The 27,499-nt window shown below is 35.2% G+C and overlaps 1 protein-coding gene across 1 annotated transcript in view; it reads left to right on the plus strand.

Annotated features, from left to right (window-relative positions):
- The window catches only part of LOC117329843 (secretory phospholipase A2 receptor-like), a 33,520-nt gene extending 25,402 nt beyond the window's left edge, over positions 1–8,118 (plus strand). The window contains exons 7-10 of the mRNA XM_033888019.1: positions 327–415; positions 1,400–1,538; positions 2,142–2,201; positions 6,850–8,118. Of these exons, the coding sequence (XP_033743910.1) occupies positions 327–415; positions 1,400–1,538; positions 2,142–2,201; positions 6,850–7,169 (608 nt within the window). The 3' untranslated portion in view covers positions 7,170–8,118. The remainder of the gene's footprint in view (positions 1–326; positions 416–1,399; positions 1,539–2,141; positions 2,202–6,849) is intronic.
- Positions 8,119–27,499: the final 19,381 nt, after the last annotated feature.

Here is a 27,499-nt window from a genome sequence, read left to right on the forward strand (position 1 = left end):
CGAAGGTGTAGCATTTTTTTTATTTATTTATTTATTGATTTACTTTTTAATTTTTTTTATATTAATTTTTTTCATTTAATTTGGTTACGAAGACCAATGAACTTCTGTCACGGTAAAGGTTTCGTCGTTCGTAAGTCTGTTAGCCATTGTTTAATTAAAACGCTACTTATCCATAGCGTATCTTGGATTTTGATCTAAAGCATCCTTTTGGGGAATGTGACTCCCATGGGAGAAATATTGTCCAATAGTTGAAACTGTGTCATTTTGCTTTCGTTTGAAATTGATACATCTTATCTATTCATTTACCAAGTTTATCTGATTTTCAGAAAAAATGGCTGATATTACTACAACCAGTTTCTGGATCGCAGCAAGGCCTTACAAAGAGGACATTTTTTATTGGTTAGACGGAAGTGTGGTAAGCATTAGTGCTACATGTAGTTATTCAAATCCTTAAACGGGGAATATAAAGCATTCATCTAACAAACAAAAGTATCAATGTGTAAAATTGCTTTAGGTAGCACACCATATTAGGACAGCCTGGCCATGGGCGATATTTTTGTTAAGCAAATAACTCCTGTATTATGATATGCATAAAAATGAAAAAAAATAAAATAAAATAAAAATAAATGTACACATTCATTAGGAATAAGTACATACATGCTTCACATTTGACCCTGGCTGTTAATAGGACGTTGAACAAAACAAACCAAACCATCACATTTGTTAAAACTAGAATAAATCAATTGGTTCCGGATTTTAAATTTCCGGATTTTCCGAAAGTGCCTACAACGAAAAATGGAGGCTCATAATTAAGGTAAGATAGCGGGAAAACTTAATGTACGACATATGTCAAAACAAGATTAATTCTGTCTTTGGGATAGAGATATTTAATTTGAAATAGTTTCAGAAAAAAAAATGCGTAGAAAATTGGATCATTTTGGGTCAAATATCATAATATTTTGCAATTTTTAAGTTGTTACCATGGTACATGTTATTAACAGCTCTTAAAAAAAACACAGAAAAAATAGGTTTGCGTATCCTTCAGAGCTGTATTAAAATTCCAAATGTTGTACAGATTACAAATATATATACTTCATTGGAGGTAATATGTAGGGTTAACTGGCAATGCTTACATATCTAAAACATGTGCCCTATTTTTCAGAATTGGGCATTTTTACTGTACACTGCTACCTTAAAGGTCAATTTTGACGAAATCTCATCTTATATGAATATATATACATAAACTAAGGTGAAAATGCTGGTTTGGCACAGTGGTATAAGCTGCAGGTATTTCCGGCTAGGCAATTAGGTGCCGTAGATCGTGAGTTCGAGGCCCGCCCATTTTTGGTGCCATGATATATATATATATATTGTAAATGTTACAATTTTCTGTTTGTAGAATGACATGAACGACACCTGGGCCCCTGGCGAACCTAACAGGCTGAGCGAAAACTGTGTATTTGTGCAGGGAAATGAGGGATCCTGGCTTGATATTGACTGCCATGGGAATTTTAGTTTTATATGTGAAAAGAACGCATGTACGAATATCATTATCATTTCAATAAGAAACACGAATAATTATAGCCTTGAACAGTCCATGTTAGAACGATGCTAGATCCATTTATATTATTTGTTTCGCTGTACAGATGTTAGAATTCAATTAAGACACATGACTCATTACAGTGTCGACATTTTCCAATCGGAAGCCGTTCAGGAACTTTCCGTCATTTTATTACATAATCGGAAAACAATCATAATGCGACGTGAAATTCCTATGAAAATGTCCGATGGTTTCCGAAGGGTATTTATCGTTGACTAGATTACCTGCCGTAGCGACTTTTCTCTCCGAAAGGCCGTGGTCATGAACGCGCGACAAAACTACGGTAGATAATGCAGTCTAATATTTGTCGACATTCGGAAATAGAATTGTAAAAGTAAATTATCAAACAAGAATTGAATTCAAGAAAATCTTATTTGTTTCTAATCTACCACGAAGAAAGGATTGATTTTTATTTTCAAAAAAAAAAACAACAAAAAACAAAAAACTTTCGAGCATATTAACCATTATCTAAATCACGCGACTGTGTGTAGTTTTATGCATAATATTATTATAAAAAAACATTTCTTACGTCTATTTGTAGATCCATATGATCCATCGCTATCGACCACTTCCTCAAATCAGGACTCAACTAATGCGTTTGGTGAGTAGTCTTCATTATATTGTTTAGCACTGTCTAACATTCGTCAGTATTCGACAGGGTTAAGTCATTATATATTATTTACCACTGCCTAACATTCGTGAGTATTCGACAACGTTAAGACATTGTGATGTTTACCACAGCCTAACATTCGTGAGTATTCGACAACGTTAAGTCATTGTGATGTTTACCACAGCCTAACATTCGTGAGTATTCGACAACGTTAAGACATTGTGATGTTTACCACAGCCTAACATTCGTGAGTATTCGACAACGTTAAGTCATTGTGATGTTTACCACAGCCTAACATTCGTGAGTATTCGACAACGTTAAGTCATTGTGATGTTTACCACAGCCTAACATTCGTGAGTATTCGACAACGTTAAGACATTGTGATGTTTACCACAGCCTAACATTCGTGAGTATTCGACAACGTTAAGTCAATGTGTTATTTACCACAGCCTAACATTCGTGAGTATTCGACAACGTTAAGACATTGTGATGTTCACTGCCTAACATTCGTCAGTATTCGACAACGTTAAGTCAATGTGTTATTTACCACTGCCTAAAATTCGTGAGTATTCGACAGGGTTAAGCCATTATGATGTTTACCACTGCATAACATTCATGAGTATTCGACAATGTTATGTCATTATGTTATTTACCACCACCTAACATTCGCGAGTTTTCGACAACGTATCTGTCTCCTGTTGATAGCGTGGAAATGATGCTGACTTCATAGTGCTATCTCACTGAAGCATACTGCCGAAAAAAACCAGCAGGACAGTCCACCCGATCACATTGTACATGATGTCTGTTTGGTGCGGCGTTTGTATATCAATTTTAGAATAAACTGACTCTCAAGAGTTGGCAATCATGCAGCAGGGAATATTCAGGAAGCTTATATTGTTATCATCAAAACAGACTCTTTCATTTACATTGAACGATAGAGTCTGATCAAATTGTTCAAATATAAGGATTGCTATTGAAAAGGCTAGGAGGAAACGGAAATCAAGTACGTGTTGGCTTGTTAGCGTGTGGAATAGAGTTTATGTACATAGAATTGGCAAAAGTTTGACAATGTATTCAATTAGCAGACATACCATCAATACTGTAAAGAAGACTACACCCAATGGAATTTTCTAAAAAGCCACAATTTCAATAATGAGGCAGAAATTACATGCACGGAACCTCATCAATTACTTAATACCCTTCAACCCGGTAATGTACTTGTTTACCTTTCACAACTTACTAAAATTTGATATTCAATCAACGTCAAGTCCGCCATATGATGACATATCGTAATTGGTTCCTGTTGCGCTTCATGAAATTGACATCGTAATTATTTTCAATCATGGCCATTATCGATTCAGAGTCAGAAAAACGCTTAGTTATTATTATAGCAGTAACGGATGTGTAGTGTTATCAGTTCTGTTTCAGAGTGAGAGAGATGTTTAAGTGTATTAAATGATATCCGATCTGATTAGTTTTGATTCAGGGTTCGAGAAACGCTTGCTCTTTGTGTATCATTTCCTTCCTGCTTAAGGGGCATCTAAACAGCAAATCCAGTCAAAACATTGATATTTTACAGGCCTATAAATCCACATTATGGTGCAATGTCACAGAAGTAACATGATGAACGTTTAGTATGTATCATGGCAAACCGTGGGACTTGCTATTGACATGTTATTAATGTATTAACTGAAATGCCTCCTCTAAGCCATATTTATGTAATATTATTCTCAGCCGCCATTTGCATTTCAAGGTCAAAACAAAATAAGTGTTTATACGTACATACAGTAAAATCCGGTCAAACAAATGCTCCTACCCTGTGCTATAGACACCTGTGAGCATGACATCTGGGCTATTTTTCAGGTTTGATAATTTCCGTGACTTAGAATTATTCCATGCCACATCTTACCACAAAGTTACTTTACAGAAGAAACTGGTAGCATCTATAGCATATTATTGGTGATTGTAAGAAGCTACATGTCAAAACAAACATTTTGGTATATTACATCACATCTTTTGTGCAAATCTTTAGGTATTTATTCGTATTTGAAATTCAACACTATTCTGCTATATAGATGACAATAATCACTATTTATATTCGTCAAGATTGATGTTTGTATAATACTTTCCGTATAACTAATTCAGTTGTTTAACATATAGTACAGGTTTCCTTTTTTCCCCATTCATATATTCTCATTTAATTGAAGTAGGGGATACTAAACCCTCAGGGTACGATAATTAAGCTGCCAAACAATCGGCAAGCCTCGTGTTCGGCAACTTAAGAATTTCCCCCTCGGGATTGATATTTCCCTGTCTCAACCCCAAGGGGGTGAAAGATTCAATTAATCTCACACCAGTAAAATAGTGTATATCCCTGTCCAAAAAAAAAAAAAAAAAAAAAAATTTAAAGCATACTTTTCATATTAATGGCGTGAAATTTCCAGTATCAGGAAACATTGCCAGTTAACCCTACATATTACCTCTGATAAAGTATATATATTTGTAATCTGTACAACATTTTCAATTTTAATACAGCTCTGAAGGATAAGTAAACTTATATTTTCTGTGTTTTTTAGAGCTGTGAATATCATGGTAACAACTTAAAACTTGCTTAAAAATTGCAAAATATTATGATATTTGACCCAAAATGACCAAATTTTCTACGCATTTTTTTTCTGAAACTATTTCAAATTAAATATCTCTATCCAAAAGACAGAATTAATCTTGTTTTGACATATGTCAGGAAAACAAGGATTTGAGTGTAATATTACTACGAGTACCCCACTATAAAAAAAACCACGGACGCCAAAACGTATCGAGAGCCAGGTAGTCTTACTATCCTTAACTACGAGATATATATCTTACATATTGCTTCTTACTGTTCAATCGGCTTTAACAACTGCATTATTCGCATCAAAATCAAACCTATTTAATACACGAGGAATGAATTAATATGCAGCCTTCAAGCCATCTATATTTCCTCATTTTGTGATATTTAAGAAATAATTAACGATGATTCGTGTATTATTGCAGGATATACAACGAGGACGAGGATATTTTGCAATTGAATTAATAACGAAGGCCGCAGGCCTGAGTTATTAATTAAAATTGCAAAATATCCGAGTCCGAAAAAAACACATGGTTTTAAACCAATCAAAACTCGCGTTGCATAGCAAACATGGTAGAATTTATGATACTCCAATTTGATTTTGTGCATTACCGGTTGGAAAATAAGTATACACGTTTGGTGGCGAGCCGACAGTAAGCAAATAATTCTGTCTTTATCCTACAAAGCTAATTCCGTTTGTAATTTAAATCACATCACCTCTCGAATATCATTGTGTTACAACTGCCGAAGCCATTGTGTGTAGGCTCTAGAAACAACTGAAGGGAGGTAACTCGTGTTGACTTGTCAAAAATGGTATAACTAAGAAACAGAACACGATAGAATATATAAATAATAATAATGAAAAACAACAGAGAAATGAAAATAGAATTTATCAAGAAAATAGTGGAAAAATAAATCGCAATACCATTAAGAAATAGTTGATCATCTTAGAATGTTTATAGTTGTACAAGCCGAGATAAAGGCTACAAAATATGTACAAAACATCTTTGTAATATATATACGTGTTATAGCATGTATGTGTTTAACTAATCATTCAAGTGAATTCTTTTACCTTAAATTTCATAAATATACTTTTTTTTATCCAATCAAAAGCGACTTTACAAAAGCGATGTCATTTTTACGGTACTTAATCTTATATACATGTATGACGTCATCAACATTTAGCAAGTGGTTTGTGGATGGACGTTACGAATAAAAACACAAAGCAATTGACTATCTGAATGTTCAGTGCCGAAAATGATTTTGGTTAAATAAAGCAAGAAACCAAGGTAACAAAAGCAATAATTATTTTGAGTATATGCATCCTTTCATACATGTAATTCAAACACGTGATTGACGGTTTTTTATCAATAATTTGTTTGTTTGTTTGTTTGCTGGATTTATAAACGGTCAGAGTCATTTTGCGGTGGGTTCTTCTTGTAGTAGTTGGTGACTACCTCACTGAACAACATACAGGAGGCCCGTCGCATGCCATCCATATCAATTATGTTGAAGTGTCTTGTGTCAGCACAGACCGCCGGCCCCTTTCTCACCTTCCCGAGCAGCACGTGATTGCGTGATTACCGATTATTGAACCCTTGTGTGTCTAAGCTTATCAAGCAGCACAAACCGACACGAGTAAGGAGAGTTGGACCAAGAAACCCGGACTTTCCCTTGAGGTTACGCGGCCCCCATATTGTCTACAATCCAACATCAGATATAAACAAACTAAATGAGACAAGTCCTTGGGTGCACGGTCCTTTATATTCAGGGAATAGTAGGACATGTTTTAGCACTCCCTTCAATACTAGGCTCACAACATATCAATCATACCTTGTATATTTACAGTTTTGAAACTTATTTTCCGCATTCCCCTTCCACACAGTCAGAGTATCATTGCAAACTAATAACAGAAAGACGAAGACGCTGTTTGTCGAAGGTGGATTAAATATCCAATAAGAAAATAACGTATTCATTCGTTCTATTCATCTGTTTGTCTATTGTTAAGAATTTGGTCTGTTTCTATTTCAGATTGCACCTGCAGATGTTCTCGTCTGGGGAAAAGGTTGATAGTAAACATGACTCTTGAAGAGCTTCAGTTCGCCGTGGCTCAACTAAAACGTGAATTAGCAGTGAACAAGTCCACGCTTTCCTCTGTTATCAGACGAAAGACATCGGCCGGGGATCAGAGACAATCCGCCGCCATAATGGGTTATGTTGGAACCGCTATCATATGTGTTGTAATAGGACTTGTTATTATAACAGACGTGCCACTGATAGTTAGAACAGTACGGCGCTTTCTCAGAAAAACATGTTTTGTGTCTCGCACACCAAAAACTCATCCACGCTGAGAAACGCAATCACACCAAAACATGTTAGACATTTTGCCCCACTCGTATATAATACCAAGCACCAAACTTGCTGACGTTTTTAGTGATTGTTTCCCTTGGTGCATACTCCTTGCCATGTTGCTAGTTGCTAGAATAATGTTCTGGAACAACCAACCCGTATCTCGTAATCCCAAACATATTTTTGCTGTTGAAACCGTCTTGCTCCTTGCTTACAGAAAAACCACAATAGGTGGGTGTTATATAATCATTACCACACGTGGGATAAACTCAAAATGCGTTTTGATTGGTTGAAACGGTGAACTTGGACCGGGACTATTTTTTAATCACGTGGTTGAATGCCATTTGATTGGCTAATACTTGAAGACCGCTTCACGATGTCCTGGAAATGATAACACACAAGAAGAAGTTCGCAGTTGTTTTGTTATATTCTTGAAAATATATTAAGGTATTTATTAATTCATTGCTTTGAAAGAATATACCTTCTTATCGTTTTGTTATGATTTGTAATGAATTGTTATATTTCCATACCTTTTTGAATTTGTCAGTTTTGCATAATAATTTTAAATTAGGTCATATCCTTAAACAACACTTGATATTGTGAAAAGAACACATGTTGCCACAAAACAGGTCACTTCATTCTCAAAATAGCTTTTCTATTGTGGTAGAAAGAAGTCACACAAACTCGTGGTTGTTGTTTTTTCACTCTCGTTATTTATTTTTCAAAAGTTACAAAAAAGCACTCGCTAAAGCTCATGTTTTTGTAACTTAAAAAAATATATTTGATATTCGATATTTGTTATTACGAATTTTTACTTCCTCACAGATCTGACAGGAAGTTTGAATAATCTTTGTAAAATTCACATCATCATCATCGTCGTCGGCGTCGGCGTCGTCGTCACCACCATCATCATCATCATCATCATCATCATCATCATCATCATCATCATCATCAGCATCATCATCATCACAAAAAAATATTCAAGTAAATATGAATCAATAACAAAGACATTTTTGTTGATGTTTATGTATTTCCTAATCTGTTGATAATAATGAAATCATTAATGTTTTTTTTTAATAAATATTGATACATTACACATATTTTGATCTTTCTGTATAGTGCCTATTAAGATTTTTGACTTATCATTTAGATGATAAAATTTATTCTTAGGTATCGACACGGTCAGCCCTTAACATCACACTGCCGAATGCTAGATACTATTATTACATCCGTCTGCTTCTGGTTAGTATTGATAGAAAACGTAATAGCCCCTTCTCCTACTATATCAACTATTTTTCTATTAATACTAACCAGAAGCAGGCGCCTGTGATATGATGCAGATTATTAATTCTCTCTCTCTCTCTCTCTCTCTCTCTCTCTCTCTCTCTCTCTCTCTGGGTCTCTCTCTGGGTCTCTCTCGCTTTCTTTCTCTCTCTCTCTGTCTGTCTCTCTCTCTGTCTGTCTGTCTGTCTGTCTGTCTGTCTGTCTCTCTCTCTCTCTCTCTCTCTGTCTGTCTGTCTGTCTCTCTCTCTCTCTCTCTCTCTCTCTCTCTCTCTCTCTCTCTCTCTCTCTCTCTCTCTCTCTCTCTCTCTCTCTCTCTCTCTCTCAATTTAAAAGATGCTAAAACCTCACGCATCTGTTGTATTAGTCTTTGACATATGTTCAATTTTAGCATGTTTTCTCCGCTTATCGTGTAACGAGTCCCTGTAGGAGGAATCGTTACTTTCGACTAATTTCGTGACGTCAAAGACTAACCGCATGAGCACTGCACGAAAAATTGCCACAAGGCGCCGTTTCCCAGAATATTATAAAACATGGCTACATTTTGCTCTCGTAAATAATTAAAACAACACATCACGGCAACAATGGGGAAATGTTTGAGGTCGCTATAAACAGTTAAATTGTCCCAGAGATTCATTTTCCAGAGTATAATACGGCAGTGTTTAATTTTGCTTTTGTAACGTACTATGATAACATCGTAAACTGTTTAAAGTCGCTAGAACTAGAAACATTCTCCAAGGGTGGCATTTTCCAGAATATCATGCAATATTGATTCATATTGCTTTTTTTAATAATTAAAACAATAACATTGTCGCTATAGATAATAGATAGTGTAGCAGACTATGATCTTAACGAAAGAAGCATTATAGTCACTTTGGAAGTTACCCTTGAATTTCTGTATATCATTGGTATTTATCAACATAATTTCCCCTTTATATGTCGGATTCAACTTCATGTATTTGGCAAAAGTGTAGACTGTAACGTGATATCGGTCCAACATCGATTTGGATTCATTAAATTGAAACTTTTCTTGTGTGTTCTGCTTTCTGCTCTATTTGCAACGATGCCCTGAGAGAAGAAACATGCCCCAAGGGCCCGTAATATATTTTGATGGGATATGAAGCACTCATAAAACTCTACCTCCCGTGAAAACCCGTCAGACATACGTTTGAGTACAGTCAATAATATATGAAGTGTGTGGTCTTTTGTGAAATTTCTACATTTTGTAAGCTATACCATGTCCCTTATTCCTCGATACTGTCTGACATCACATCATCGCATCATTTAATCTTAATTGAACCAATCACTGACGCTGATGACAAAGGTGCGACAACAAAGACAACTCGGACTAATGATGCCAATATTCTTTGGATAACCAAGTGAGCGGAGGAACAGAGCGCAGCAGCTTTCAGTGTTCCAGTGTGGTAGAAGTAGTTGGTTTACCAAACGCCAAACTACACTGCCGCTCAGTGTGCAAGATGATATATTGTGTTAAAACCGGACGTAAACTGTTTAGGCAACCAATTTATGATCTAATATACTGATTAATTTTTTTTGACATTTTACAAACTTTATGAAATCTTTAAAAAGGGACAATAACATATTTACATCACAAAAAATGAAATATTAATATGTTATCTATATATGAACTGATATAATCACCATTGACAATGGTTGTTTGATAATAGCATTGACATTTAACACGATCCATTTATCCATTCGTGTCATATTCAAGTAGGTAATCCAATTGCAATGAGTTCCGGTGATGTTATCGCTTATTGTCATAACCCTCAGTATGCCAAATGTGTAGATGGCATTGCATAATGCATTAGACACATTTTATTGACTTTCATCTAAATCATTGATATGTTTTATTCTCATATTAGGCCTAGTTAGGTTTTTAGTAGTAGCTAAAAGAAAAGAACATCAATAATGTATATTTCAAGTGGAAATATCGATTTGGAGGACATTTCAAGGTAAAACACCTACCGCTAACACAATGAATCATTGAGTATATATCATGTGGGAAAGCGGCACCAATTAAGGATGTATATTGTCTGAGTGACTGAAGGGCACGTGATTAACATCTACCGTCACAGGATATATGATAAATGGATTCTGATTACGCAAACCAAGGATAAATTGTAAGTATATTCTAAATAATGATACACCGATATTAGCCAAAATATAAAAGCAAAATCTAGTTTTCTCGTGTGTAAGGATGTTTGATATCTACGATTTGAAAGATGATGTTGCAATTATTTCTGTAGAATGACACTCTGCTTTCCAATTTGGTCAGTAATATTCTTAACCACTGAACATTCTTTCCGCTTAAAACAAACATGGCTGCTTTCAACCTTGCAATTTTCCATCGCTGATGAGTCAATAGAAATATCTCTTAAGGAAATACATTTCAGTTGTACTCAAAATAACATGCTGAAAAATAACTCCTGTGGCAACATCAACAACAACAAAACAGAAAAAATTATTATATACAAGGGAAGTAGCAAAGCATTCCATTTTATCAGAAACAATCAAGACTATTGTCTAATATGATGTTATTTTGATAAAACTTTGGTTCATACACCATTGATTTTAATAAAATGTACATTTTGTAAGCAAATATTACCATGTAACAAAATCAACAATAATAGAGGGAGGGAGAGCTAAAATTTGAGTACCTCATTCAAAAATCGCTATGATATCATTAGGGTATAGTGGTGTTAGGTCGGACACCATAAAATGCGGCTACACAGACTGCGCTACTGAATCCGCGCTTTTTCAACGATATACAAAATATGATTTAATATCCTTTTGATAATTCCAGTTTGCTTTGAGTCAAAATATTTTTTGTCTCGTTAGTGTTCCATTGTAATAGACTCGATGCTTGTCAAACGAAAAAATGCCGTTGGAGTTATATGCGAGGTAAATGATACATTTTTGAAGTAGTAATATTGATTTCAATAAAGAGATTGATACTCGCATGTAATTAGCTGATCAATTGTGGACATGGAAAATACCAAGCTCTGCTTATAACGTCAGAGCTGAAACGTTGACGGAGGGAAAATTTGTAAACATTTCCTGCTATGGAAACCGTGAAAATGGACACAAGTAATTGATCATAAAAATTATGTGGGGCAAGTTAAAAACCATAGGTAGGGGAAAGCAGGTATGTTACTATCTAGAAATGGAAAATTCACATTTGGGAGGTTGAAAATGTCCCCCTTGCTAGTTATGTTGTAAATAAGGACATGTAAGCCGCCCAAGTTGAAGAGTATGTAGTGTTATTTATTTCAAGTTTTACAAGGTGTATTCCAATCAACAATTGCTTTTACGAACATCAATAAATATCAGAAATCAATCGTTTTCAAAAGTTCCGAGTGTATTTTCTACGGACACATATAGAAACACGCCAGATGCTCTTCATGCATGGAATTATGACGCCGTTGGCCTCTCTTGGAAAATAAATCTCCCATCACAAGAGAGCGGGTGCTTTCTTAAACTTGGAAAGGTATGGTACAGTAGTGCACAAATCAAACGTTTGATAAACGCTTTTTTGAGGTTCAATGTATCAAACCATAACCGAGCTAACTAAAATTAGAAGTAAACATATACATAAAACAATAATGATACATAACATATACATGCTTCGTTAAACTACTGTACTACTCCGACCAGCGATAAAACCTTGTTTATAAGGATTCTTATTATGTATAGGAATCCAACATAATCGAGGGAGATCCGCATCCTTCTCATTATCAGATGTTGTGAAAGACTGCAATACTGAAGAATGTTTGGCCAGTATTTCTTTTTGACAATGTATAAATAGCGTTACTCTAGTTATCAAGCAATCTCATTTCCTTTTGCATACAGAAAATACAGTAGTATATCCCAATGAGTTATATAAACCCATATAAATTGCTGTTCAATTTTATTGATTGTATTTCTATATCACCTGGTAAAACACACAAGTTTTTTAAAGTTAAAGAAGATGGAAAACATCACTGATGATGTTACATTTTAACAAAACGTTTACAGAAGTTCGGATAACGTTTTGAGGGACAAACATCGGAGTATTCGTAGGTAAAAAAACCTCTCCACCTTTGCCGCGCCTGATATGATGGTTTCGTACTCTGTGTCTGGATAGCAAACATCCCGCTCAATATCTTTCTTTTAAATTTTTAAAAAGATTTAAAGAATCAACAGGAATTTTTCTTTGTTACCCTGTCAAAATTTGATCATTTACATCCATGAAACGTTTAAAGTCACCACCAACGGGAAAATGACCATACTACAAGTTGTTCCCTTTTGAAAATGTTCCAGATACTTGATAACGGCGAAATTAAAGATGAAAGCGATTCTTAAATTTATGATAAATCTGAAAATCTCGCCGATAATCCCAATATACATGTATATAAAGTTTTATAAAATATATAACCTTTATTTGATTAACAACAATTGCAAAACAAGTTATATCGACTCATATCAATCACTCTTGTTGGCCCGGAAGGAAGCGCGCGAGGGGTCTTACTGTTGGAGGAAACCGTAGAACCATGGGAAACCCCACGTGGTCGGGCAGGTGACACCCCTTTTTCACGTCCGATCGGAGAATCGAACCCCAGCCGCCTAGGTGAAAGGCAGGTGTGCTACCACTATGCCACCGACCACCAAAATATTCAGTGTAATAACTACCTCTCGAGTTTGATGTTGACATGTTTTAGTGTTGAATCATTTTCTACCACAATGGGCGGGTTTTAATCATTTTGAATAACATTCAGTTTATAACACACGTGGAATAAACTCTAATGCGTTTTGATCGGTTGACAAGGTGACTGGGACTATTTTGAATTATGTGGTTCAATATGTTTTGATTGGCGAACACTCGAAAGCCGCTCCATAAGGTCCTGGAAATCAAAACGCACAATAAGTTGTTCGCAGTAGTTTTTGATTCTTTGAAAAATAGAGACTTGCTTATTATTTGTAATGATTTGTAATAAATTGTATTTTTTTCCATATATTTCCGAAATTGTCAGTTTTGCATACCATTAAGCACATTTCATTTGAAGACATATCCTTACACCCTCCTGGTATTTTGCAGAGAACACACGTTGACACAACAGGTTCATTCGTCCTCAGTTTAGCTGTTTGGTTTTTTTGTTCAACGTCCTAATAACAGCTAGGGTCATTTAAGGACGTGCCAGTTTTTTAGAGGTGGAGGAAAGCCCGCGGAGTACCCGGGAGAAAAACCACCGACCTACGGTCAGTACCAAGCAACTGCCCCAAGTGGGGTTCGTCCTCAGAATAAATTTTCTATTGTGGTAAAAACAGTTCACACAAACTCTTAGTTGTTTTGTGTGGTATTTCTTTCATTTTTGTTAGTTATTTTTCCAAAGTTACAAAAACAAAAACAAACAAAAAAAAAAAAAATCGCTGAAGCTTGTGTTTTTGGTAACTCTTGAAAAATAACTAACGAAAGTGAAAGAAAAACCGTATACAACAACCACTCGTTGTGTAAGCTCTATTTATTTCATTCCATCAATCGATAGCCAACAACAACAAAGAAACATTTCTCTATCGAAAAATTCTGTTATAGATCACGCGAAGCGAAAATACCAGTCCAAGGTAACCTGATAGGTTTTAAAACATGATAGATCTGGTCTATCATTCCTGCTACTTTCTATGCGATGTTTCTTATTCCCTTGAATACGGTGTGTAATGAAAATGATATGATTACCATAATTTTCTAATCATGAGTGTGAGCAATTTACATTTAAGCGGATTATACTTTTTCAACGCTAGTTTCGCAGATAATAGATTCACAGGATTGTCTGTCAGATGCTGTATTGCTTCTACACCAATGCATTATAAAACATGAGCTTGACTCTTTATACGTTAAGACAACACAATTGATGACTGACATGCTGATGAACCACTGGCGGAAATATTCATCTATGTCAGATTTTAAAATGTCAGCTGTGGATATGAATTGTTTTACGTGGTCATAACTTGTTATGTCTGTAATGCAAGCAACAACACTATGATCAAAGGAAATGATGGAGAGTGGCATTGGTTTTCAGCCAGCTATAACTCAAGCGTACATATTTTAGCGGGTTTACACTAATTTATACTTCTATTGATATTTGTTTCTTTTAACTTGATTGCAGGAATTATGAAGTATAATAAATCATTATAGCGCGGGGTTATTTTAATCCATAAATATAATTAACGAAAATAAATTCGCATTTAACGAAATTCGATACTTTATTTGAATAATATGTGTATTCAGATCTGAAATGATGATTATTTGATTTATTGGTACGTTTTTAAAGTTCATACATATATGTTTATTTATATTTCTCTTTAGAAGTTTACTCTTTATGTATTCATTTACCGTAGAATGACATTCGCTATATACAAAGCCATTGTTACATGAAGAGTAAATTTATGATAAATCTTTTGTTTTCAAACTATATTTTTTCAAACTTTTAACTAGAGAGATAACATGATACAGGCGACAAGTACACTAAGACCTGATTGTATTGTACCTACAAATAGATAAATTCTTAATGATGTGCATTGTTTTATTGGAAACTCCTGTCATTTCAATCTTTATATGACTATGCTATGGAGTAGTTATGGTAGTATGGGTTAGTATGGGGTAGTATTATGTAGTATGTGGTAGCATAGGGTAGTATGTGATAGTATGTGGTAGTATGTGATAGTATGTGGTAATATTGTGTATTATGTGGTGGTATGTGGTAGCATGGGGTCACTTCGTATGTGGTAGTATGGGGTAGTATGGGGCAGTATATGATAGTATGTGGTAGTATGGGGCAGTATATGATAGTATGTGGTAGTATATGATAGTATGTGGTAGTATGGGGCAGTATATGATAGTATGTGGTAGTATGTGATAGTATGTGGTAGTTGGTGGTAGTATGGGGTAGTATGGGTTAGTATGTGGTAGTATGTGATAGTATGTGGTAATATTGTGTATTATGTGGTGGTATGTGGTAGCATGGGGTCACTTCGTATGTGGTAGTATGTGGTAGTATGGGGTAGTATATGATAGTATGTGGTAGTATGGGGCAGTATATGATAGTATGTGGTAGTATATGATAGTATGTGGGTAGTATGGGGTAGTATGTGGTAGTATGTGATAGTATGTGGTAGTTGGTGGTAGTATGGGGTAGTATGGGTTAGTATGTGGTAGTATGTGATAGTATGTGGTAATATTGTGTATTATGTGGTGGTATGTGGTAGCATGGGGTCACTTCGTATGTGGTAGTATGGGGTAGTATGGGGTAGTATATGGTAGTATGTGGTAGTATGGGGCAGTATATAATAGTATGTGGTAGTATATGATAGTATGTGGTAGTATGGGGTAGTAGGTGGTAGCATGGGGTCACTTCGTATGTGGTAGTATTGGGAAGTATGTGGCGGTAAGTGGTAACATGGTGTAGTAGGGGTAGTATGTGTGGTAGTATGGGGTAGTATGTGGTAGTATGGGGTAGTATCGATGTGGTAGTATGTGGTGGTAGGTAGTAGTGGAGTATGTGTGTAGGTATGTGTGGTATGAGTGGTAGTGTAGTATATGTGGTATCATGGTGTTAGTAATGAGTGGTAGTATGGGGTAGTTATGTTGGTAAGTATGGGTTAGTATGTGTAGTATGGTGGTATGTATGTTGTTGTGGTAGTATTGGTATTGGATGTATGTGGTGGTAGTTGTAGTGGTATTGTGGTATAGTGTGTGGTAGTCATGGGTAGTATGTGGAGATGGGTAGTTGTGTAGCATGGTATTGTGTGGTAGTATTGGGGTTATGTGATAGGTATGTGGTGTATGTGTTATGTGGGTAGTATGTGGTAGTAGTATGTAGTTGGGTGTATGTGTGTGGTAGTATGGTGGTAGTATGTGGTAGTATGGGTAGTATGTGGTAGTATGGTGGTAGTATGGGGTAGTATGGGGGTAGTATGTGGTAGTATGGGTAGTATGTGGTAGTATGGTGTATGGTATTGGTGGTAGTATGTGTGTATGATGGTAGATAGGTATAGTGTGTTAGTATGGGTAGTATGGGTTAGTTATGTGGTAGTATGTGGTATGTATGGTGTGAGTGTGATGGGTGTATGTGTAGTTGGTAATGTATGGAGTAGGGTATGGGGGTAGTATGGGGTAGTATGTGGTAGTATGTGGTAGTATGGGGGTGTTGGTAGTATTAGTTTGGTAGCATAGGATAGTATGTGGTAGTAGGTGGTAGCATAGGATAGTATGGGGTAGTAGGTGGTAGCATAGGATAGTATGGGGTAGTAGGTGGTAGCATAGGATAGTATGGGGTAGTAGGTGGTAGCATAGGATAGTATGGGGTAGTAGGTGGTAGCATGGGGTCACTGCGTATGGGGTAGTATGTGGTAGTATGGGGTAGTATGTGGTAGTATGGGTAGTATATGATAGTATGTGGTAGTATGTGGTAGTATGTGATAGTATGTGGTAGTATATGATAGTATGTGGTAGTATGGGGTAGTAGGTGGTAGCATGGGGTCACTTCGTATGTGGATTATGGGGTAGTAGGTGGTAGCATGGGGTCACTTCGTATGTGGTAGTATGGGGTAGTATGTGATAGTATGTGGTGGTATGTGGTAGTATGGGGTAGTATGGGGTAGTAGGTGGTAGCTTGGGGTCACTTCGTATGTGGAGTATGGGGTAGTATGTGGTGATATGTGGTAGCATGGTGTAGTAAGGGGTAGTATGTGGTAGTATGGAGAAGTACGGGTTAGTATGTGGTAGCATAGGGTAGTATGTGATAGTATGTGGTAGTATGTGATAGTATGTGGTAGTATGTGGTAGTATGTGGTAGCATAGGGTAGTATGTGGTAGTATGGGGTAGTATGGGATAGTATGGGATAGTATGTGGTAGTATGGGGCAGTAGGTGGTAGCATGGGGTCACTTCGTATGTGGTAGTATGTGATAGTATGTGATAAGATGTGATAGTATGTGGTAGTATTGTGTATTATGTGGTATAATGTGGTTGTATTAGGTATTATTTGGTAGCATAGGATAATATGGGGTAGTAGGGTGTAGCATAGGATAGTATGGGGTAGTAGGTGGTAGCATAGGATAGTATGGGGTAGTAGGTGGTAGCATAGGATAGTATGGGGTAGTAGGTGGTAGCATAGGATAGTATGGGGTAGTAGGTGGTAGCATGGGGTCACTGCGTATGGGGTAGTATGGGATAGTATGGGATAGTATGTGGTGGTTTGTGGCAGTATGTGGTGGTATGTAGTGGTATGTGATAGTATGGGGTGGTATGTCATGGTATGGGGTAGTATGTGGTAGTATGTGGTAGTATGGGGTAGTATGGGGTAGTATGTGGTAGTATGGGGTAGTATGTGGTAGTATGGGGTAGTATGTGGTAGTATGTGGTAGTATGTGGTAGTATTTGGTAGTATGGGGTAGTATGGGGTAGTATTTGGTAGTTGGTGGTACATGTAGTATGTGGTAGTTGGTGGTACATGTAGTATGTGGTAGTATTTGGTAGTATGAGGTAGCATGGTGTAGTATGTGGTGGTATGTGGTAGTATGGGGTAGCACGTGGTAAAACAAGAACTGTTCTAAACAACATACATGATATTCTAATTAAGCATTACTACTGACTAGTGACTATACATGTACTGGTCTTGACGTTGGTAATAATTACATTCTACACCTGTTTTAAATAAATTTACTATTCCTAACTGCAACAGTTGTAGGTACATTTTATACATGTTGACATGGACTTTCGGTATAAGTCTGTTAAAAACTACTAATGAAGTAAATATAATATATATATATGGACTTTTTGATAGTGTATAATGTATACAGGAGTGTTTCAAAACTGCATTTGTACAAGTACTTGTGTTAGTGTGGCTTAGATATTTGAGATATTTTTTTCATAATCTACCTCCCTTTATCCTAGTATAATTATGTGTTTTTAAACAAAAATCATTTTAAATATTATGTCTAAAATATTGTTCTCAATACTTATTCTACTTTGGCAATTTCATGGTGACAATCTATAAAGGATTTGCCTATTATTCTATCCAATAGACTGATAACAACTTCGTCAATAAAATTTAATGAAATGAAACGCACCAAGACATAGGCAAGGATATAAATATAGAGATTACACTCTGAAAATGCATATCAACAATGACTCACTAGTAACAATCAGATCAGATTTCAAAACCGACAAACCTGACTTATCATGCATATCTCTTTTGATAATAACAGGCCATAAAACTAAATATTTATATTGTTTTATCTTTCTGGATCATATTACAAGAATACATAATTTCGATTTGTAATCTGTGGGCATGGTAACACGTACATTGCCTTCATTTTTTCTAATGACATATTCCGAAGATGCAGAGAAGATTAGGGTCTACGTAGTAAATATATTGAATTATTTATTGGATATCGGAAGCAGGAAAACAAGGTGTATAGTCATTGTATATGTACACATTAAGTGAAAAGCAAACAGTTCTTGCAAAATGTGTGACGTCTTAGGGATGTACAAAGAATATTTCACTCAGAAAGAGGAATTCTAACTAATGCGATTGAAGGATGTAACTGCAGTACACGGCAATCATTATTTTTGTCAGCTTAAACATCAATCTACCCTTATTCGAATAATGAGAGAAGATGATAGTAGTCTACAGTGGGAATATGTGGATTTCAGCAGATAAAAAAATGAGTATTCAATAGAATAACTGAAGCAGGCAATACAATATATCTATGTACAATTCATACACAATGTGGAAAACAGATTTTTTTTTTGCAAAATGTGTAATGGATATCAGGACAGAATTGACCGTTTCCATGGTCACTACTAAATAAGACGCTGAATTGGTATCGCAGTAAGTATATGGTTAAAAGTAAATAAGGAAATACCTCAAATGGGATCAATTTAAACAAAAACATAATGTTACAACGTTCAAACTTAGAAGCTACTTTTATGAATATTGATATTTTTAAATTCTTAATTGTAAATTACAGATTTTATCTGTTACATTATAAGTTACACTGAAAGGTCAGTCAAATTGCATATACAACCATTGTCTTAGTCTCTTAAGGTACTTAGAGTAGTTGGATCCTGATGGACGTTACGATATAGTCAAGTATACGGCTAAGAACGTTTGTACTCAGGCATTTCCTGATGACCATCCATATAAGAGTTATTATTTTAAAGTGTTGTCTCCTCTTTTTGATTTCTTTCGTCGGTAAAGCCTTGTGTCCGCTTTGATATGTATTGCTAATGGACTGATTGATTTCACCTGATCTGATTTTGACGTTTACTCTATCTAGAGGTTAGCCTTAAAGTAAATTTTCTTACACTGCACACTGCCCCAGGTCATTGTTAACTAAAGGCGCGCATATTCAGCATAGTCAATTGACAATTATGATTTCTATAACGTTTTCTAGAACCAATTTATTTTGCTACATTTCACTTTTGGAACAGGTAATGAACAATGTAAACCGTTTTTAACGATTTTTAATATGTCTCTTTATGGCAGTGTTTGTGATCATTATCCTAATGGCGAATCAATATTCGGTACTATTGGTTATTCTCTTACATTGTAATGAAACAAATATATTTACAGTAATATCGATAACTTTTAAGGACGGTAAAACATGATTATATGCTTATAAATAAATGGGACCGTTAGGTTTTGAAAGTAAACCATTAATTTGAAAAAAAAACTGCCTCTTCGACAAAGGAATTCGAGAAATAATGGGTCTTTGGTGAAATATTATAAAGACGGAACGCTTGTCAACAATACTTTACGATTTTGAATGAGATATACATTGTCTTCGTATATGTTTAGCCTACTCAGGCTTCATTTCCAATTTAATCAAAACATTGGCAGGGATGTATTCGGTGAAGCCAAGGTACAAGGCACAAAATTTTGAAATATTCTAATGTAATTAACTTTGCAATCACATAAACATTGTTATGTTAGATACAAAACAAAAAGAAGTATACAAATGTGAACCTGAAAAGCTAAGGTACGTTTCCAAGAAATATCAAATTAATAATGACATTTAGACTGCCATCTTCTGATTGCAATTACTCACTTTAAACTGAAAAAGGAGGGCTGTGCCTACCATTTTCCTACATAAAGTTGTTCCTTTGCGTTAAAATAATTCACCATCTTTGCGATAAAGAGTAAAATTTTCACCAAGACAGCGGTAGAATGATTTCAACTACAAACGACAAGCCTCATTTTTGTCAGGTTGAGGTTCCACTTCAGGATAAGAGCTTCCTGTTAAATATCAAACAGATTGCTAAAGGGAAATTGTCCCGTTCGCCCTCGCATTTATAATATGTTGACCGTATCTCAATAAATACACTCTTAAAATACGATGGAATTGTAAACGTGACGTCTTTGAAGTATCGATGTGACGTCTCCATATTGTTTCCGTGATGTCATACATTTGTTGTGACCCGGAAAACGCTTCGTTTCAATCCAATTAAAAAAAATTTATTTTTCTTTGTTTTCATGGTAAATACTCAAATGTGATTGGTCGAAAAATTCTTTTCAATCTTCTATGAAAGAAATTCCGAGAATGGCGCGAAAAATGTGACGTCACAATACGACAATTGACGTTGCGTATTGATTTGAGAAAAAGAATCCCATTTAAAACCAGTAAAATTGTACATAAAACAAGTTTTAAATTAGAAAATCATTTTCAAAAATTAATTATAAGCGTTGATGTCAATTATTTTTTAGTTTCATCGGGGTATGAAACAAATTTTGTTTGCAAACTTCTGTAAGAATCCGCGCTACGCGGATTCATACAGTTGACAAACAAAATTTGATCAATGCTTAAATAAGGGAATGCTACAGTATATCATCGCTAAAATAGGACTGAAAGAAAAAATCATCCGTAAGAGGAAGACGAGGTAACTGGAAAATACATAAGTTGTCGGGCAAGTGACTTCCTTTAAACGTATATTTTCATTTGCCGTCGGGTGAAAGGCAAGTGATTTATAAATGTCGCATCGACTTTATCAGAAGGAATTACTTCGGATACAACAACGAAATTACCAGATTATATTGTACATTTATTACTCACTATGATATTCTAGTGCAAGTGTATTGATTCCCCCTTTTAACTATATTTATTTGATTATGCAAACAGTAGAAAACCAATAGAAATGGAACGTATGCCACATTTGTTTTACATTATCAGGAAAGACAAAGTATAGGTTGTATTGTGAAACGATTCATTTTCAAATGTATGCTAGAGTTTTGTCCGTGTTTTTTTTTACGAAAGTAATATTCGATATCAATATTAATATGTTATATCAATACTTATGTATACGTGCTTAAGAAAGATGACGTAATCTTTATGGGAGAGACGCCGAGCGATAATTAACGTACGAGTAAGCAATTACCGAATCAAGACCCATAAAAATCAGAGAATTGTATCTCAGAAAACACGTTTAACAAGTAGTATAACTTGATTTATTACATTTTTACCAGTGAAATATCAAAAATTATTCATTCTATAAAAGTGATATTTTTCACTAGTGACAAATATCATATTTTTCACTAGTGAAAAATATCACTTTTGCTGATTTGACCAATCAAATCAATGATTAGAAAATACCAAAATAATTGACCAATCAGAAAGCCCGACAGATATGTCAGCACCTGGAAGGGGAACTACTAAATGCAGCACCTGGACAGGGGAAACTACTTTTTTTGTTTACAAATTATCACTGTAGTCCTAGTTAGCATACGGGGTAGGGTTTTCTTTGATAAAAAATGTAATAAACAGAATATCTAACAGTGTCTTCAGTAATACCAAATATATTTCACTCGTGTGGCTAATATTTTGATATTTTTCACTCGTGCTGCGCACTCGTGAAAAATATCAAAATATTAGCCCCACTCGTGAAATATATTTGGTATTACTGAAGACACTGTTAGATATCCTCTATTTATTGTTACAACCTGAACTCCCTCTTACGTAATACCCATGTATTTAACACTTAACAATCAATTCCAATTTCAGTTCCGATTTGAATTAAGGAAAATTAAGAAGGCGGTGGTTCTTGTGTTTCAAGTCTAGCAATGAAAATGTTAAATATTACACATTGACGTGGTATGTGGGACGTGTATGTAAGATATATCGATTTCATTCACCTGTATTTGTGCGCATAGTACTACGTATATTTAAATACGATATCTTGACGTGTATAAAACATTACCACTAAAGATACATCTTGAGATAAATGTTCCGATGGGATTAACATTTCACGTTTGAAAAGAACTGGCAGGACGGTTTACTTAAGATGCACAACCAGGAGGATATTGTGACTTTGATGAACATATAAATATATATATTTAGAAATGAACAAGTGTTAATGTCCAAATATTACCATTTCTAGGTGAGGTATAATCATGAGACAGGTGACGAAATACATTATCTTATTGTCATCTTGTGTTACAGGTGAGTGAACATTTACTATGGATCATACAACAAACATTAAAAACATCTTGATAAAAGTTTTCTTCATTTCATTTTGTTAATTTCGAATGCTATAAAGGAATTTATTGTAGTTTGTTACAGTGATAAGAACAGCTTGCTGATAGGAAAGTTTTTTATTTTCTTTTATAAATACGCCTAACTGTATCATTTTGTCTGCCGCTTGATGTTGATACCAATTATTTGTTAGAGACTGTTATATATAGACATGTCAATTCAACGATTTCCTAGAACTTAGAAGATGATTTTATTTTTGCAGTACTGTACCTTCAGTATAGCTCTATTAAAATGTATATTCTAATTACATTAATTCAACCTTAAAAGCATCAAATTAATTAATCCAAATAAAAAACATTTTGAAAGGAACATGTACATCATGTATATAATATAAATAACTTTATTTCTATCCTCCCCCCCCCCCCCCCCCCCCCCCCAAAAAAAAACGGTCTCCCTTGTATGAAATGCAATATATTGCCTTGTTATTTTCATAAGTTCATAAGTTTATGACTACATTTCTCTATTGCGTTGCTTGGCAACCAGGAAAAAAATGAAATTTCGGGTCAGGGACTTGTAATACAATATGCCGCTGCTCGAGTTTAAGTCTTAATTTCTTACATCCTATAGATGGAGGTACCGACACATTCTCTAAAAGAGAGAACTTCTTTAACCAAAAAACGGTATATGCAATTATCCAAACTTCGTACCATTAATGTTTCAATGGATATTTGATGTCTAAGACCACAAGAGAATATTTTGGGCTCGTTGTTGAATACTTAATTACCCTGTGCATTATGGAGTATTAGACACTTGTCGATTTGCCCGTTGCTTCAGTTATTGACAACTCACTTCCCTCATTTGAGGATGTGACGATAACCAAAGTTAACCTAGATATGTATATCGGGTGCCTTCGAACAAGCAGAAGACGGTAGGCTTTCCGAAACACATGGGTTTATTATCCTTGTTCATTCTCAATGGTATCCATGAAATATATTGTATGTTCCGAGATTGTCCTCGTTCTCTCTACCTTGAGTCACGATTATAGATTCATTTGTATTTTGTATTTATCTGTAATTATTCTAATATGCTAAATATGTGTTTTCAGTCCTCAGTAATCAGACCATAACCTGCTCTAGCAATGACTATGCCTACACTACTTGTGAGCTAAATGGCAATTACGATACTATTGAGAAAACAGTACAGCACTCTGGATCCCCATGTACAATGGATGAATCGTTTGGTCTGAATGGTAGCTTTATATGGGTTAGCAGCGGCTGCAGGGCTACTTTCTTTGTCACAAATACTGGTAATACTTTTTAGCAATTAATTGTAGCTTGATAAAACAATGTAGTATTTAAGTACTATTAAGTTATTGATAATGAGTTATATTATTATTGACAATCACACTGTTTCATTATTCAACTTATATATATATATATATATATAATTTTCAAACCATGTTCATAAGAATCGTTCTGTATTCGCCGCAGCAAAAAAAGTATTTTAATCTGGAAGTTATGTTTTAAGTTCTGTGACAATTTTGTGACGTAATACATGTTTGGCGTCACATTAATGTTATTACCCGTGTGTGACATTTAAGTAACTTGACACAACAGAGCGTACAGTGTACTATTTTCAAATATATTAGCATTGACTTTGTGAGGAAGACCATGTTTAACGTGCTGCGCATTAACTCAAGTAAACTGTCAAATACTTTTTGGGCCCAATGCAGATATTGACTTTAAAATCATCTTATTATTTCGAAGGAGGTGTTGCTTTAAGATATTGACGGGTGTTTCGTTGCAGGATCAACAACAACAAAACTAACAACAACGACGACGACGACTACAACCACAGCAACAACAACACCAACAACAACATCAACATCACCACCGATATCAACATCATCATCAACACCAACAACAACATCAACATCACCACCGATATCAACATCATCAACAACAACAACAACAACATCACTACCATTATCAACAACAACAACCACAGGAATTGCTGAAACAACAACAAAACCAACAACTACTGCTCTGACCATTCAAACTACAAGTGTTATTCACGCCTACACAACCAGCCCTGGCGTTATATCCTCTTCCTCGAGTAATGCTGTTAATTTATATCTAACAACCAGCACTTATACAACGTCCTCTTCCAGCAATATCACACAGAAAGGTAAGATTTCATTCATATTCAAGAACTGATAATATATATTCTGTTTTGAGTTAACACTCATATGACTTGTATGAATGAACATATGATAGCAAATATGAAATAAGAAAACATAAGATGCTAGTCAATTGAAAACTTTTATTTTACAGTAACAAATGATTTCATTCCTCTTCATTGTTATTTCAAGCATTTGACAGACATATCGATAATCGTTGACATTTTTGCAGGATTTTGTAAGTGTAATTGCACCATAACCATGGATGACAAAACTCTAGCCACAGTCATTAAAGAACTCCGCAGGAAGTTGACCGTCGACAAGTCTTTATTGTCATCAACTATCAGGAAAAAGATTTCCGCTTCGGACCCGCGGCCTTCAGCAGCTGTGATAGGGTATGCCGGACTAGTCTTCCTTATTGCGTTTGTCTTACTTATTGTGATATTGGACCTGATTACGTTTTTCCAATACTTGTCGGGCAAACAACAAACACGCCCCCATTCCGTATGTTGACTGCCGTATGTCCATACTCCGCCAACATCCTTGTGGGGAACATCCGCCGATTTATTGTGTCATAATATCTTCGCCAACGATGGGAGACGAATTTTATAGTAATTTTTTTTCCTTCAATACTTCTCGTAATACCTCATTAAATCTCATTACGTGTGCTATTTAGCGACGAAATGAAGGTAGATAAAACAGATTTTGAAATTCCGATCGGCTTGTGGGTTGCACCCCACAAGCAATGGACTAATGTTTTCGTTTTCGCTAACACCACTGTAACGTTTTAGAAAGAACTGTGTGTGTCTTCTGTGCCGTCCTTCGATGAATATGTAACACACTTCGTCACTGCTTGCATTTATTGGATATAAATGTGCCACATCGGATAGAAGACAACGTTGGATTCGTACCCTGTATTAACGGGAGACTACGAATGAAACAGGTATGCTATGATGACTTCCTCCAGGTAATTGAGTGTCGCATACAAGACCATGTGAACAGCACTATACCTGAGACGTAATTAAAGTAATAGAAAATCAATTGCTGATTTGGATGTCTGAATTGTATTTAAAATACATCCTTGGTTACTATGGATACGAACAGTTCACATATAACATATACAGACTACAATATCAGGATGTGTGACATAATTTAAGGGGGTTGGAGCTAGTGAGGCTAAAAAATTCCTGACATTCAATTTTTCTGAAATTTTGGTTATTTGCTCAGGAGATAATTATGTATCACTAACTAAATGAAGAAAAACTTTGTGTGGTTGAAATTTTTTTTAGGCCCCCCTTTAGACCCCCTATAATTACACACCTCTGGTCCTCTTTGTGGACAAAACCCAAATGCACCTAATGCATTTAAAATGGCAACAAGTTCAATGTTTTTACTTTTGAATATAAAATAAATGCTTCTGTATCTTGATTAACCTCTAGTGAATGTATATATCACATTTTATTATGTATTGGATGCTTATTATAAAAATAATAGCATGTGAAGCCGCAGATTTCGTTATCATGATTCTATTTTATATGGTCATTTTTATGATTAGTTTCTTATTTCAAAAAATTTTGTAAAATAATTGTGTCATTTAATTTTCTCAAAAAACTAACAGGATATGTCATCAATATTACTGCATAGCCATGATTTTTTACGGAAACTTTCTATGGTCAGTTTTTGAAATATGTGACATTTTCTTACCCCACCCCCCTAAATACTTCACTCCAATTTTGGTACATCTCTCTATTCTATGACGTCATATACTGGAAACATCAGTACACAGGGATTATTTTGGTTTATCAAATTGATGGGCCATTAAATTTAGCTGATTTTCAAGAAAACTAATATCATGTGTGGGTCATTACATAGGAAAATTTAAAGATTTTTCCTAATCATGTGGGCCATTCAGTAAATTTGATGGCCAATGGCCCCATATGGCCCCCTCCAAAATGAACCCCGAGTGCATAATTTAAATGTTTCAGTATATATGTACTAAATACACACATTACCAAAATACAGGGTACAGTTGTTGCGGCAGTAGCGGATCACTTTGCATACAATCACTGCACACGATTTTACGTGTTGTTTTTTTGACAGGTATTGTATATCTCCAGAAAGCAAATTTAATTACCTTTCTTGTGATACCAAAAGATCTGAATAGAATTGAACATACGAAATGAAACAAGCAAAACAAGACCTACCGAATTGTCGGCTATAGCGGATCAGTAACTATTGATGATTAATGAAAATTATTTTAACAAGAATTATCTTTACCTTTTTTCTATGTTGAGTATTTGTCTGAATAGACATTCATTATAGGATGATATTGTGAAGATTTTTT

This window comes from Pecten maximus, chromosome 6, assembly GCF_902652985.1.
Source record: "Pecten maximus chromosome 6, xPecMax1.1, whole genome shotgun sequence".
NCBI classification, from domain to species: domain Eukaryota; kingdom Metazoa; phylum Mollusca; class Bivalvia; order Pectinida; family Pectinidae; genus Pecten; species Pecten maximus.